The sequence below is a fragment of the Chlamydotis macqueenii genome, chromosome 2 (genome assembly GCF_036417535.1).
Source record: "Chlamydotis macqueenii isolate bChlMac1 chromosome 2, bChlMac1.mat, whole genome shotgun sequence".
Classification (NCBI taxonomy): Eukaryota; Metazoa; Chordata; class Aves; order Otidiformes; family Otididae; genus Chlamydotis; species Chlamydotis macqueenii.
In genome coordinates, this window is record NC_141557.1 from 150,354,341 (window position 1) to 150,370,091 (window position 15,751).

The 15,751-nt window shown below is 37.5% G+C and overlaps 1 protein-coding gene across 1 annotated transcript in view; it reads left to right on the top strand.

Annotated features, from left to right (window-relative positions):
• Nucleotides 1–15,751, top strand: part of COL14A1 (collagen type XIV alpha 1 chain) — a 115,858-nt gene that overhangs the window by 73,054 nt on the left and 27,053 nt on the right. Inside the window, exons 29-35 of the mRNA XM_010118641.2 lie at nt 2,280–2,318; nt 2,536–2,674; nt 4,954–5,096; nt 5,531–5,640; nt 7,314–7,472; nt 11,927–12,004; nt 12,280–12,366. Coding sequence (XP_010116943.2) covers nt 2,280–2,318; nt 2,536–2,674; nt 4,954–5,096; nt 5,531–5,640; nt 7,314–7,472; nt 11,927–12,004; nt 12,280–12,366 — 755 coding nt within the window. The remainder of the gene's footprint in view (nt 1–2,279; nt 2,319–2,535; nt 2,675–4,953; nt 5,097–5,530; nt 5,641–7,313; nt 7,473–11,926; nt 12,005–12,279; nt 12,367–15,751) is intronic.

A 15,751-nucleotide genomic window follows, 5' to 3' on the forward strand; every position in this document is an offset into this window, starting at 1 on the left:
GCTGTACATCGAGAATACATCCATTGGTTGTCAAAAAATTATTTCAGATTTGAAACATTGTTAATGGTTCAGAATTTAGTCATAAAAAGTTAATTACATTTTATTTTCTAGGCTACCATCTGTAAGAGTAGTTAGTTACATTCATTATGACTCAGATCACATGATTAATTTGGTGGATTTGATGAATGGACTGTTTGGTGGATGAGGAATTTGTTGGATCGTTGCATCCAGAAGGTAGTGGTCAATGGCTCAATGTCCAGATGGACATCAGTGATGAGTGGTGTCCTTCAGGGGTCTATACTGGGACCGGTACTGTTTAACTTCTTCATTAATGACATAGACAGTGGGATTGAGCGCAATCCTAGCAAGTTTGCAGACAACACTAAGCTGACTGGTGTGGTCAACTCGTCTGAGGGATGGGATGCCATCCAGAGGGACCTGGACAAGCTTGAGAAGTGGGTTTATGTGAACCTTGAGAGGTTCGGGGCAACCTTCAGTATCAATACAGGCTGGGGATGGAAAGGATAGAGAGCAGCCCTGCAGATAAGGACTTGGGGGTACTGGCATATGAAAAGCTGGACATGAACTGACAGTGTGCGCTCGCAGCCCAGAAAGCCAGTCGTGTCCTGGGCTGCTTCAAAAGAAGCATGGCCAGCAGGTTGAGGGAGGTGATTCTGCCCCTCTACTCCGCTCTGATGAGACCTCACCTGGAGTACTGTGTCCAGCTCTGCAGCCCCCAGCACAGGAAAAACATGGACCTGTTGGAGCTTGTCCAGAGGAGGGCCACAAAAATGATCAGAGAGATGGAACACCTCTCCTCTGAGAGGGAGACCTTATTGTAGCCTTTCAGTACTTAAAGGGGGCTTATAAGAAATATGAGGACAGACTTTATAGTAAGACTTGTTGCAATAGGACAAGGGGTAATGGTTTTAAACTAAAAGAGAGTAGATTCAGTCTTGATATAAGGAAGAAATTTTTTATGATGCAACACTGGAACAGGTTGCCCAGAGAGGTGCCCCATCCCTGGAAATGTTCAAGCTAAGGTGAGCAACCTGATCAATTGAAGATGTCCCTGCTTATTTCAGGGGAAATTGGACTAACGACCTTTAAAGTTCCCTTCCAACTCAATTTATTCCATGATTTATTAATGGAGAGCTAATCATTAATATTTGTACTATGAGAAAGTAGAAGAGTTGTAGCCTAAGAAAAGCATAAAATGCCCAAACTCTTTGAAATCTGTGAAAATGCCACACTTCAGACTCTTTATGAAAATGAAGGGAAAGACATTTCTGGAACAGCATGGTTACAGGTCAGAAATTCACATGCTTTTACATGTATGCCCTCAATATGTTTCCTTATATATAAGGCAGGAAGTAGGCAGTGTCTAGCTGATGTGAATAATTAGAGATTGTAAGGAGTCCTTGTGCATGGGACTGTGAGTTATTATGGGATTGTGAGTTAGCAGAGCTGGTGAACACAAATATGTTGCTTGTGTCCCATCAGTTCTTTGATTTTGACCGTAAACTCTTTCAATGGTAGAGAGAATTTTGAACGTTGAGAATACTCAACAGTAGCATTTATTGGTCACTTGTACCTGTATTCTAAAAGTGATCTCTGAATATGAGTATCCTTGGGTGCCATATTTGACACCCTGCATCTAGACTTACTGACTTCCCAGGGCACTTTTCCTGCAAGAGATTAGTGTGATTTCTTCCCTGCCAGAAGAAAAATATAAAGCAGATTTACAGCTATTTAAAATGAGTGCATACATCTCAAGGACTGTGTGCAATTCTGGTCTCTGTTGCTCATGAAAGCTATTGTGGAGTTTGAAAAGGTGCAGAGAATGCCAGCTAAAGTCATTGAGCCTGAGATGGAGTTAGGCTGGAGGAACTCACAAATAGAGAACTAGGGAGCGCTTGCTTAAAATGCAGTATAAGACATACTTTTTTTTTTTTTTATGCAGCAAGCAGTGAATTTGTTGCCACAAGAGGTTATGAAGGCAGGTTCACAGAAGGATTAGATAAGTTCATGGACAACAGATCATAAAAGGATATTATATGGAACACAGAGGGATGTGCCCTTTAACATCTTTGCTACAACCCTTGTGGATCCTGAGGAGCATCAGCAGAATGGAGTAGGAAGTGGCCAGTTTGCATGCCTTCCTAACCAGTATCTCCTTTTGCTGCTGTTGGGGGTAGAGTACTGGGTGGAGTGGATTATTGTTCTGACCCAGTGGGATATCTCTTGTGTCCTTAAATGTACCTTTCCTTCTTTTCCAGCCTGCCCATTGGTAGTTAAAGATGGCAACAATTTTGCAGGTACAGTATTTTTGTGTTCATTTTTGTTCCTGCTTTATGGAATAATTTTCACTACCTGATTTTCACAATATTAGGCAATGAATTTTCCTTTATGCTAACAGCTGTTAAACAGATGGTAATATGAAACTCTTTGATGCAAATGGCTTTGTCATGTTTTTGATTCCTGTAATGCGGTATTAATTTAAATTACTAGAATGTGTATTTTGATGTGTTCCAGGATTTAAAATGATGGAAATGTTTGGTTTGGTTGAAAAGGAGTTTTCAGCTGTGGAAGGGGTTTCAATGGAACCTGGTACATTTAATGTTTACCCGTGTTACAGACTGCACAAGGATGCCCTGGTGTCCCAGCCTACCAAGTATGTATCAACATATGAATATTCATAAAATACATCCAGTGCAGGCAATTGTTAGTTTCAGGAATCAGTATTTTCATGTCAGAAGACCAGAGATCCTGGTGTATATCTACATTATACTAATGAACAGGAAGAGTGTTTGGTGTCCAGAGTCCTCTATCAGTTTCATTCAAAAATAGCAGTCGTGGGTAGAAGTAGGTAAGCCCACTGCCTATTTTGGTTTCCCACATGAGCCAATTTGAGGCTTGTGCTAGTTTAGCACCTTGCAGTTTCCTGCAAACGTATGTCTGGGCAGATTCCAGTGTGTAGTACTTTGTGAATGGTGCCTCTGGAATGTTAGTTGACGTCTCATAGAGTGCATAGTCTTTGAAGCAGGGGTCAGAATGACAACCTTCTATAGCTGCCCTCAGTCACTTTTACTTCAGTCTGTGCCCATTCATTGACTACAAAGGAAGATTACCTCCTTATCCTAAAATGAGTCTGTGTGAACACCATCTAGTGTCTTCCTGGGACCTGGGACATAGTTCAGTTAGGACAACTTTGTCCTGGGAGGGATATGGAGGAGGCAATGAAGAAACCTCCCATTGAACTTTTACAGTAATTTCTCAGAGAGGGAGTGATGGAAATTCTCCAGTTCTTCTATGAACAGTGTGCATGTTGTGTTTTGTTCCTTTCAGTTCAGTCCCTCATTTTGTATTAAGCGGCACCAGAGAAAATCAGTGGCCCTGCTGGATTATAGATGGGAAGATGTAACAAAAAGTATTCTTTAGCTGAGATAAATAAGAAAGAAAAACAGTGGGAAATTACTTTAAAGATTTATATTAGATGTCATTTTAGTCTTTTGTGTGATTATCCTATTGTGTCCCAGTTGGAACAATACTTCTTGGAGCTGTTTCACATTCTCAGTGTTTAGTTTCCTTCTGGGTCTAGAGGGACTGGAATTTCCAGGGATTAGCATTTCTCACTTCTTTTTCCCCTTTCTGTTTCTTTCTAATTGGATCTGCTGCATTCATGTGCTCTTCTTTACCTGCCACCCCAGCACAATCTTACTCCTTCATTAGGCTTTCACTCCCTTTCATGGTTCAGAGAATACCTTTCTCTTGATGATCTACAGGTATGTCTGAATAATATCACTTGTTTTTGTCATCTCATCTGTGCACTGAATGTCATTAATGTTATTCCCCTTTTTGAGCTCTGTATCCCCAAACCTTGTGTTTCCCCTACCTCGCTTATTGAATTTTCTTTCATTTGCACTTTGTACAATGGACATACTGTAAGGCTTTGTTCTTACACCTATTGAGTTCCCTTTCTCTTTTCTCTGTGGGAAATGTACAGTGTAGCATCATGTTTGATCATCTGCAGACCACTGTGCAGAATATATTGCTTATATGTCACAGTTAACTCCTTTTCCAGCATGATTCATATTTATACATCTTATATGTGCTAGAAACACTTTAAAAGGAACAGATCATATCTGGGAAAAGAAATGGGTTAAATATCGTCTTCAGGCTTCTTTCAGATCCTTTTACTATGATTTTAAGGAAACAGGCTAATTAACGTTTTCAAAATACAGTCAGTTGTCTCAGACATTTGTCCAAATGTCCCACTTTGGGATTTGACAACAAAAGGTTAAATTACATTGGAAGAACTAAATAACAAATTTTAGGAAATACCATAAAATAACATACTTTTTTATATCATAAACATCCTCTCTCTTCCACAAAAATTTTGGGAGAACAGATTGTATTTCTGTATGTGTGATCTGTTTTGAATTAACTTTCTTGTATATCGGCTTTGAAATGTATAAACTACATTCACTGTAATTTATAAAGCTTTCTGTAACAGTCTCTGTCATTCCTAATTTCTATCTGTTAGTGATAGTTTAATGACAAAGGACGTGTCTATTGAGATTGGTCTTCCGAGCAACTTCTGTTTTCATTATCTGTTAAACCAGACAATAGCAAAGGTCTTGTGAGTGACTACTATTTTTAAAAGGCTTTAATGTAATTAATTTCAGCTTTACTTCAAACTAACCTCCAGTCTGATCTTCAAATTAAAAAAAAAAATTAATAATTAAGGGCAATTTTGTAAATTTGAAGGGCAAAGATAACTTATCCTTTCTTCATAAGTATTGTTTTGATAGTTACTAAGTTGAGTAGATTTTGCAAACGCTTACTCATATTGCTTCTCAATCTTGATTTGCAAATAAATATACAGAGTAATAGAAAGCCTGTTAAGCTTTAATGTTTGTTTCAGTTTAAAAAACATTATTTCTCTTACAGGTATTTGCATCCTGAAGGTCTCCCTTCTGATTATACCATTACATTTCTCTTTCGTATACTCCCCGACACACCTCAGGAACCATTTGCTCTTTGGGAGATTTTAAATGAAGAATATGAACCACTAGTTGGAGTTATTTTAGATAGTATGTGTTTTGTATTTTATCAGTGATTTTTTTCTTTAACTGTATGAACGATTCATTCTATGTCTAGATTTATTGTTGTCAGCTTTTTAATCTGCTGTGAGAACAACTACCTGAATCTGGAAGATGATAGTCTCTAATGGATGTTTTTTAGATTTAATTTAACTGAGTTTAACTTGGAGTTAGAGTCGAATTTTGAGTACGCTGCTCTAAACTGAGTGAGGTAGACTCCCAGCTGTTGACCCATCCTTCCTGTTAAACCAGAAAAGAACATTTATCTGAGATAACTTGTTACTTCTAGATCAGTATATCACTTATGAATGTGTTTTACTAACATTTTATCTGACATCTTTGGTCGTCTTTATTAAACACTTTCAAATAATGTATCAGGCCTTTTCTTCCTCTGACACAGAGCCCTTATTTTTATTCTCACACAGATGGTGGTAAAACTCTGACTTTCTTTAACTATGACTACAAAGGAGATTTTCAAACTGTGACTTTTGAAGGTCCTGAAATAAGGAAGATATTTTATGGGAGTTTTCATAAGGTTAGTAATGGTATTTGGAAAAGAAAGCACTCTGAATAAAGGTTTGGGAGTTTTTAGTGTTTTGAAGTTTTTTTTCATGTGGTCGGCCACTGCCTAAAGAAATGTATTTTGCATATTCCAAATCATCTACCAAACTGTCTTAAGTCTCTTTGCAATATTGAATTAACATTAAACAAATCATAATTTTTATGATGAAACTCATGTGATCAATTTTCATCTCATGCTTTGTGCCTGTATTTTAGAGTTGATTAAAAACCTTGCCTTGAAAAGTAATTTAGAAATAAATTGGTTTTTCCTTTTAAGGTTTGGATTGGAAATGTCACTCAAAATGAAAAGAAAAAGTCCAGCAAAAAAAAAAGGATCCTTCTTTTGACCAGAATTGTTATTTTTAAACATATTTTAAGGGCTATGCCATGTCGAACTTTTCTTGGCTGTTGCAGAACTCGTAACATTCTTTCCAAAAGCAGATGAAGTAGTGCTGGGATTGTAGCACATATTTGTTGTGGAAGGTGCTTTTGTTGCTCAGTTTTATTCCTGATGTTCATGTCTTTCCTAAACATAAAAAGGAAACTGTAGATTGAGAGATAGTATTCACAGAGCTTAATTCTTCTGAACTTCATTTTTAATCGATGCAGTGAGAAAGGGAAGGTAGGTCAGAGCTGGGGTCTAATTCTGACTCTTTTAAATTGTGCTTTGGAGGAATATATGAGGCTTTAGCAAATTCTCCTCTTAAGCATTTGTCTGCATTTTGAATTATGATCCTTGCTATACATGTGTTTGAAAGGCACAGAGGAGCAAATTCTTAGCAGTTTTTCAGTTTAGTTCCCACTGAGCCCAGAGCAAAGCAGCTACAGGACTTCCTCCTGGCATTCTCTCACCCTGGGCTCTGATCTCCATGTATGCTATGGGTATAGAGCAGATACTGCATTTCTACCAGCTCTTCATCCGGTCTTCCCCCCCAGAAATTGTTCGTTCCTTTGCTTAACTGAGAGTTTGCTCATGACAGAGCAATTGTGCCTAGGATTGTCCTCTCTGCTGGGAACGTCTTTGCTGCATCAGCAAAGGACAACAGGGTGTGAGTCAAGGCAGAAGAAGTAACTGTTGCTATGCTCTCCCTTTTTGTACTGCATTTGATGTGGTTTGATTTTTTTTTTCAGTGTAAAAACTTCACTATGAAAGGTTTTGCTGTGTGGTTAATGTCTAATTTACGGGCTAAATTCTACTGCTTAGTTTTGGCTTTTGCAAGTGGCTGTAAAGGATGTATTCGTGAATTCCAGTGCTATATAGCAGGATCTTAAAAGGCCCAGGAATTATTACTGAGAACATAAATCAAGAGTTCTTTGGGATATGGGTGGTATGTGAACATTGTGTAGATCTTTTGTCAGGGATAAATTATTTTCTTACTGAATAAGTTATGTAAGGCGCCAATTTGTATGTAGATGTTCCATAAGCAGAACAGTAAGCTAAATTCATTAAACAGATTAGAATAATAGGATAATTCAGGTTGGAAGGGACCTCTAGAGTCATCTAGATTATTTGCTATGGATTATTCTCTGAATTTTGTTAGCAAACGTGGAGTTACGAGCTCATTTCTAAAAGGCCCCCCTTTTCCCCCAAAATGAATATATTCTATGTACTCCTTCGTATGTTAATGCTTCTTTTTTTTTTCTTAGTTGCATGTTGTTATCAGCAAGACTACAGCCAAAATAATTATTGACTGCAAGCAAGTGAGTGAGAAGACCATTAATGCAGCAGGGAATATTAGCTCTGATGGCATAGAGGTGCTGGGGAGAATGGTCAGATCCAGAGGGCCAAGAGACAACTCTGCACCAGTGAGTACAACAAAAACAATTTTTAAAAGCATTTAAAAATCCTAAAAACAAGTGTTTGGGATTTTTGCAGTTAGTTTTAAGTTGAAGCAGAGTGGACTCCTATTTGAAACAGTAAAGTTCCAGCACTTCAGAAATTTTGGAAAAGCCTGCAGCAGTTCTCAACTTCGGCAACATAAATTTTTGGTTATTTTAATAAATGAAATCACTGGATCATCATTGTTCAAATGTTATTCTCAAACCCATATATGAACACGGTTGATACGTTCAGATATGACTTGTGTTCCAAATTTCATTACATAGAGTAATACAATGTGTAACTCCTTTGCCTGGAATCATTTAAACTTTGTTTTGAGTGATAGTTATTCCCCATGTCTCTTACTCTTTGTTTGCCCCCAAGCTCACAGTCTGTTCAATAAATAATTGAACTAGTTTGACACAGATGGTCCCCAAAAGCCTCTTAGTATACCTAGTTCTTTTATAATGTAAAATATTTTAAATGTGCAAGACCTTCCCTAAGATTAAGTATTCCTTCATTCTTCTGAAATTATTCTCCTAGAAGCAGTAATTCATCATTCTGTTTGCACAGCAAGCTATGAGAGTCTTTCAGTTTTGCTTCAGATGTCATTAAGGAGGTTTGTTTGGGTTTTTCAGGTAGATTTAGTTGCTGAAGAAGAACTGACATTCTGGCAATGATCTTAGGAAGGCTTCTTTGCCGGGCAGTACTGTGTGCTAATTTTCTTTGAACTTTCTTGACCCTAGAATGAGGTTAGCAGAGAACGTGAACCTTGAACTCAAGGCTTGATTTGAATAGGAATGGGGTTTCAAAAATGAATTTACTTGCTACTATATGGAAATACCCTTGTTTAGTAAAAAATAAGCCCTCAGAATATATCTCTGTATACAAAAAAGAGCCTTTAGGCTTGAGACTTATGGATAATAATTGTGTGAAGCCTGTAACGACAATTACACAGAGAAACCTTTGTAGTGACATTCCAATAGAAACAGAAAAAAGCAAACTTAGGAAATCTGGAATTAGAGAAGGCTTTGTAAAGAAGTGAAAAGAAATGATGTCTTTTGTTAGAGCCTAGGAATCTATAAAAGATAAGTCAGACTGCCCACTCACTGAAAAATTTGGTTTTGTTCAAATGAACTGTAAAACTGATGTAAGACTACAAATGCGTAGCTGAGATGAAAACTAGTTACTCCATAGTACTGTTTCGCGGCCTTCAAGTATTACCACTTATACTAAACTAAAAGCAGGTCAAGAAAGCACCCAAATACCATTGTTGAAAGTCTCCATTCTGCACATTGTATTCATATTGAGTAGAACTTGTGTGAATAGTCACATTTAAGGCATGAATGGGTTGGGTTACTCTACTCCAAAAATTAGAGGACATCAAAGGCAGCTAGCAGGAGGCGGGATAGATGTTCTTCCCACAACAGGTGGTAGATCAGTGCACTGCCATGGAATTTTGTGGGTGCTGAATATTTATATAGATTGTAGGGAAGCCTGGACAAGTGAATGAAAGGGAAATATTGGTTGTTAACAACTCTGGGGCAGGAAATCTCTGATCTGAATGTCATTGGAAGGAGGCAGACTGTAAGGTACACGTATAACTTACACCCTTGTGCTTCATTAGATATCACTTATGCCGCCAGTGGAAACAGAATACTGGGATTTATTCTGTTCCAGTATCTTCACGGTTTTAAGAGGTTCATGAAGGCATGCATACAGCAAAAATTCCTTTTGTAAAACATTTTGAAAAAATGTTTTGAATTTATATGAAAATTAGGGTTTGTTGATAGTTCTGAAAAGTTCTTTGTTCATTAGCTGTATTTTCATGAAATGCTTTAATTTTACTTTTAGAGATGCTTGTTACATAAAATAAAAACAGGCAGTTATTTTGGAATAAAATTGTGGATGTTTTGTTCTGACTCTATTCACATGGAACAGTTTAACATTGTCAGAATGTTCTTGGTGTGATTTTTTTAAAATAAATTACTCCAGTGCAATCACCTGCATTTTGCAAAACGTTTCAATTTTGAGGGAGTATAATTGTGTTAGAATTTTTTTGCCATTGATGCATATGGTGTGCGTGCAGCTGTTAATGAACAAGCAGAAATCGAGATGCATAGGACAAAAAGGGGGTTAGGCCAAAGTTGCCTAGTCCTTTTAACATCCCTTGATGGTGAGGCGTCTCTGGATTAGACACCCCATCCGGCTAGAGCAATGACACCTGACCATGACAGGCAGCAAGTCATGTTCTTTATTCCTTCAGAGGGATTTAATGAAAAGTGCAGCTTTAAAATATTGGGTATTTACAATTCACAAACCTTTCTATAGATGTTTCCTTTTCTTTTAAATTTAATTTGTTTACTTCCATCTATATGTACTGTTAAAAAAATAACGTCTGATGTGGTCTGCTCGTGAGAAATCTTTGCAGCACTACAGTCTGATCAGATAAGGATGGGCAGACTTTTCCATCTTACTGGTTCTGCTTGCAGGGCTGGATATTTAGAAAGCAAAATCACTATGAATGCAGAGAATTATGAATAAATGTTTAACGGTAGCAAAGGAAGCTTTGTTTAGTTATTTAACTTGAGTCACTGCAACCCACGTAATATTTTAAAATAAGAATGTGGAGTCATTCAACATTTGGATGGTGAATACAGCAATTCAGGGAATGTCTGTTTGCTCTTTATTTTACACCAACATGCTTTATCACTATGGATGTCTAGATTGTCTAATCCAGAGAAACAGAATGCATATACACGCCTATCTAGGACTGCATAAATTTAGCCAATACTGTCAACCTTCTGTTGTTCAGAATAACGGAATAGCTTGGGATGGACTCTATGCCAAAAAAAAAAATGGCAGTATTACTTACTTCTGAACCTAAGGTGCTTTCTGCGCAACCAGCTCGAATGTTTCTGCACTCCTTTTCTGGGATATCTTATTTGCTTAAGCGTAGTGTCACAAATGCCCAGGGTTATTCCGAGTCCCAGAGCAGTAAGTTCATGCATGTTCATGTGCTACTGTGCTCAAGCTAATGAGTCCTCCCGGAATTAGTAGCTTTGGGATGTGTAGCAAAGAGGCATCTAAGTGACTCCAGATGGAGCCAGCTTGTATTTGACATAACCAGAGACACAGACTTGCTGGACTCAGGACAGACCTTTGTAGAGCCAAACCAAGGGTCCAAAAGCTTCCTTTGTGCTGCACTTCTGCTGTCTGAGGTGTTTAACATGGAGCCGGCTCACATGTGTCTGTATCTATAGTACAGTATATCTACAAACCAGCTAATCTGCTGGCAGATAAGAAGAATTTTTATGTATATGAAAGTATTCCTTAGTTTAAAATACAGTATTTGGCTTATATAAGAAAAAAATGAGGCAAAAACCAAAGGTGCACATATGTAGTTCATTTTAAGAACTTTAGAAGCAATGCAGTTTTAAGAAAGTCTTTAAATTCACTCCTGTATTCCAGTGTTAAAATAGTGCCACTGAAAATAATAATGGCAGCAAAAGCAGAGAGTTCTATCTCTAGCAGTTCCTCAAATTTTTAAACATGTGGTGTTAATTTAGTGGGATGTTCTGTTCCATTCCCCTCTCTATTCAGTATGCACATAAATGAGGCATGGAAAAAGAATAGAAATAGTAACAGAAGAAAGCTTCATCTCTCTAGACCCCTTTGTTCAGTTTAAGCTGTAAAGAAGACAATTGATTTTACCATTGAGTCCTGTTTAGCATATTGTTTCTGAATACCTAGAAGCCATTATTTTTACCAAATTTGTGCGTTCTTGTAGATTAAAGTCTTGTCTAAACCATTTTCCCAGACCTGTAGTGGGAGTTTTCTTTTCTGCCCAATGTTGTCATGTGTTGAGCAAGCTCTTCACCATCCTTAAACTTTCATTGCCTGGGGATAGTATGGATAAGAGAGGGCATATTCTGAAGTAAAATAAAACTGGAGAAGACTATAAGTGTTATTTGTGGCTCAGCTCCAGTGTAAGAAATAGGCTACAGGAGACTTTGTCCCAGATAAAATCTGAGCACCATACCAGTGGGTTAAGAGAAATGACTCAATTTTGAGTAGCTGAGCTCTCTTTTGCCTGTCTCTTGATGCCTCTTGAGCTATAAAAAAAGTATCGGGAGGCACCAGTGGGCAAAATCAGGAATTTGATTGAGGAGGTGGGGATAATCCAACAAATGCCTGCAGGATTTAACCTTGAACAGCTTGCTTAATCCATGTAATGTCTGATGGTTTGGACGAGTTGGATAGAACACAAGCCTTTTACTGTTTAAGTTTGTCTATTTGTGGTTAGCTGCTTTCCGTCGATAGCTTTTCCTCGGTCTGATCTGAATGCTTGAATCCAGGTAGCTTTTCTTGCTGATGGCTCCATTTTGCACTGATCTTACAGCTAACAGTAATTTTGTACATCACGCTTGTTTTGAAACAGCTGCAGTTACAGATGTTTGACATTGTTTGTGCTACCTCGTGGGCCAATCGGGACAAATGCTGTGAGCTTCCTGGCTTGGTAAGAAATTTCTTTCAGTAACTATAGAATGTACCTTTTACTTTGCCCTTTATTGAGACAAATGTTTTAATGGAAACAGACAGTTAAGACTTTTCAGAAAAGCCAAAGTCTTCTTGGATTACTTGTCCTATTGAAAGTCAATGTGATATATGCTTCTTAATCAAGTAGGAGCTTTTGGGGCATCCACACAGTACTACGTCTTAGATTCATGAAATTCTTAACTTCTGAATCAAAGTTTTGAACGTCATTCTCTTCCTATCTTGATCTTTCCTTAGAGAGATGAGGAAAATTGCCCTGCCCTTCCTCATGCTTGTTCCTGTTCAGAAGCTAATAAAGGTCCCCTTGGACCTCCTGGACCACCGGTAAGGTTTTATTCAGGTTTGTAGTCAACTGTACCAAATAATGCACTGGCCACCTTTATTCCAAGATATGTGAATATACTGCCATTGTATAACTAATAAGATTAAATTAGGGTTTTAAGTATTCACAAAGAGATAAAATTAGATTCAATTTATAGCAAGAGATGCCAAGCAATATGCTGTAAAAAACCTTCTCACCCAAATTTTTAATGGTTTAATCAAGACCTGCAGCCGTTATGGTAATCTTTAGACTATGAATCCAGTTACCTGTCTGTAGCATTAGTAGATATGTCACAGTTAGTGCCATTTATTTTCAGATTTTTAATCATCTGCTATCTGTCAACTCTAGCATATGTGTATTCAATGTAGTGTGAAGTTTAGCTTTCTGAAATGCTCAGTTAACAGTATCCTTATGAATTACAGATATGGGGTATGACAATGCCACTTGTGTGATAAATGATGAAAGAAGACTTTTCTGTCTTAAAAGCCTTACCAACTTACAATATTTATTGGAAGGCAGAACTGAAAATGTTGGTTCTTCTGAGAGCTCCTAGAGGCAGAGAGGTATCCAAAAGTGGTGAAGGGAAGAGAGGATGAATGTTGCAATGAAAGTTGCATTGACATTTTGATAGCTTGCCAGTGAACAATTAAACACACAGTCACAACTTTTACCTACGCTTTGTGGTGTTACTTTGATAGCACTCATATAAGTTTTTACTGTGTAAATGTTAAGTCAGCGTGTATCTAAGTTCCTTGCATAACCAGTGGAAACTAGATAGTCTCTTCTAGAAGACAATTACTTAACTTTCCTTCCATCTCAGTATAGTATCTTAGAAAGATGGGATAAATCTCCTTTCTGTTCAGTAGCTTGTGGAAGAACTCAGGTAAAGGATCAGACCACACAACCAGGATATGGGTCACTAAAGTTAGATAACTCTATTTCACATCTTTAGAAAATTTATAGGTTCTATTTGGAATGGTCTGGTTTTGGTTTGGTTTAATAAGAATCCTAACTGGAATGTTTATAGAATGATCATGTGTTTTTTTCTTTTACAACTAGATTGATAACTCTGATTGGCATCGTAGGGCTGCTTGCTAAGTTAGATTCAGATGAGGCCCTCTTGTTGAACAAGTTTGAACTGCATGTTTCTCTGCTCCTGCTGTGTCCTGGACGCTCTAAGAGCATGTTTTGAAGAGAAACAGCCAGTGAAGAATGCAAAGGAAAATAAACTTCTGAAAAGGTTACGTGAGATACATGTTCAACAACAAAATTAACTTGCACATAAGACATTCACATAGTAGATCCTAGAAGACATTTATCCTAGTAACAGCTCAGAGATTAGTCTTTCTGCAAGAACTATTCTTCAGGCTCTAGTACAAAAACTTGAAAAGGAACTCAGGAGAAAATTCACTGAAGAGGTGTACGGTGAACAAAGAAAAATTATTCTGTTCTCCTGTTTGGATGTAGGTTATAAATTCAGTATGGGTTAAGGTTTTAATTTCTGTATATAGGTGTCCAATTTGTGTTCTGTGAAAAAGACAATGGGATAATTCACAAAAAAGTGCAAATTAAATTGAGTAGTTTGACCACATTTCACAGTAAAATGAAAAATGTTTAAAAATTAGTTGACTGGAAGGATGTGTGTTACTATAGTTCAAAACATACACAGATTAGGAACTGCTAAAGGTTAACCCAGCAGTAAAATAATTTACTTCCATGTATTACATTTAGGATTAACAGTATTTTGAGTAGCATAGTGCCATGCAAGAGGAGGCTTAAAATAAAGCAGAAAAATTGCTGCCTAGGCAGGGGAGTATGTGATTCTGGAACTCAGCCTCTTATACGTGATATATGGCAGGAGTTAGATGGCATAGCTCTGGAAAAAACTAAGAGGCCTAGGAAAAAGCAGATCAAAAGAATAAAGTCAGCGTTCATCTCTGCGCCAACCAAAAGTCAGAAAGTCACATGTGCTATGTCTGGTCAATACTGCTCCAAGTTGTTAAAAAGTCATGTGACTTTTCTCTAAGCCAAGGATTTTTCTGTTTAAGGGATCAGGATTCTACCATGTAGCCAGTTTTAGACATGAGACTAAAAAGACTCCAAATAAAAGACTTCCATTTGCTTGGGATAGTAACTCTGGAAATATTTTTAAAGCTCTTTTAGGAAGTGGGTCATTTTGGGTAAGACAAAATAGCGTTTAGATTATCTGGCAGTTTTCATTATGGAATACTCTTTTTATGGCTTCATCTTTGCCAGAATTTGATCATGCTGTGTTCCCCACACAAAGTAAAAGTAAGATATCACACAAACCTGATGCCTGCTTTTTGAAAGGAGTGCTGCAGAACTGGAGGAGGTAAGGAGGGAGACAAAAAATGTCAGACTGGAGAAGTTTTAATTGCAAAGAAAAACTTTCAGTGCTTCATCGGTTTTAACTATTAAAAAGAAATAATAGGTGACTTGATAACAGCTGATTAAGAACTGTTTCTGGGGAAAAGAACTGGCTATTAAGTTATTTAGAATAAGAGAAAAAGATGTAGCAGGAATTCTTGGCTAGAAGTAGAAGCCAAAGAAATGAAAAATTTGAAATTAGTCACACAGACTTAATAGTGCTAGGGTATAACTACCAAAAACAGGTTTCTGAGAAAAATGAGGGAGGATCTTGTGATGTTTTCATCTTAAATTAATGCTTTTCTGGAAAATGTGCTTTTACCAAGCAAAGATTACTAAGCTCAAAACATGAGTAATGTACCAAACTCAGTGGAATCTTAGAGCATATGATTTAATGGCTCAGCTGTTAACAGCTCAGGCTGTTTTTAAGTATATTTTCTTATTCAGTAAAAATGTAATCTGTTTCTGAGAACAAAATGAGAAAAAAAAAACTGTATGATTTTGTTCATGTTAAAAAGTTGCAGTTATTTTGCTGAGTATTTGCAGAGGAGTTTTTAATCTGAGAGAGAGGTAGGAGAAAGGCAGAGGCAGAAGCAAGGGCAAAGGGAGCTACTGGGTTGGAATGCAGAATGTGAGGACCTGGAATCTGGGGACTGGCAACTGGAACACAGTTCTTTGGAGACCGCAGGGTGAGATTTTAGGGTTGGAGCTGACAGTGATGGAATGGCTCGTGGCCATAGTGCTGTGGGATGGAAGTGGGAAGACTGAAGGAGCTGGAAAAAGGAGTAGAAAACTGCTGTGTGATCACACGTATGATGATGGTATCATGATACCTTCATCGAACAGCAAGAGTACTCTGGTACTTCCAAATGTTTCTGTTCTTGCCGTTCCTGTTTAAAGTCTTATAGTTACTCCATATGCATTTAATTTGATAAGTATATTTACTGTTTTTATGTCTTTAATGTAACTGCTGTTATTTTTATAAGTACTTATTGTAGC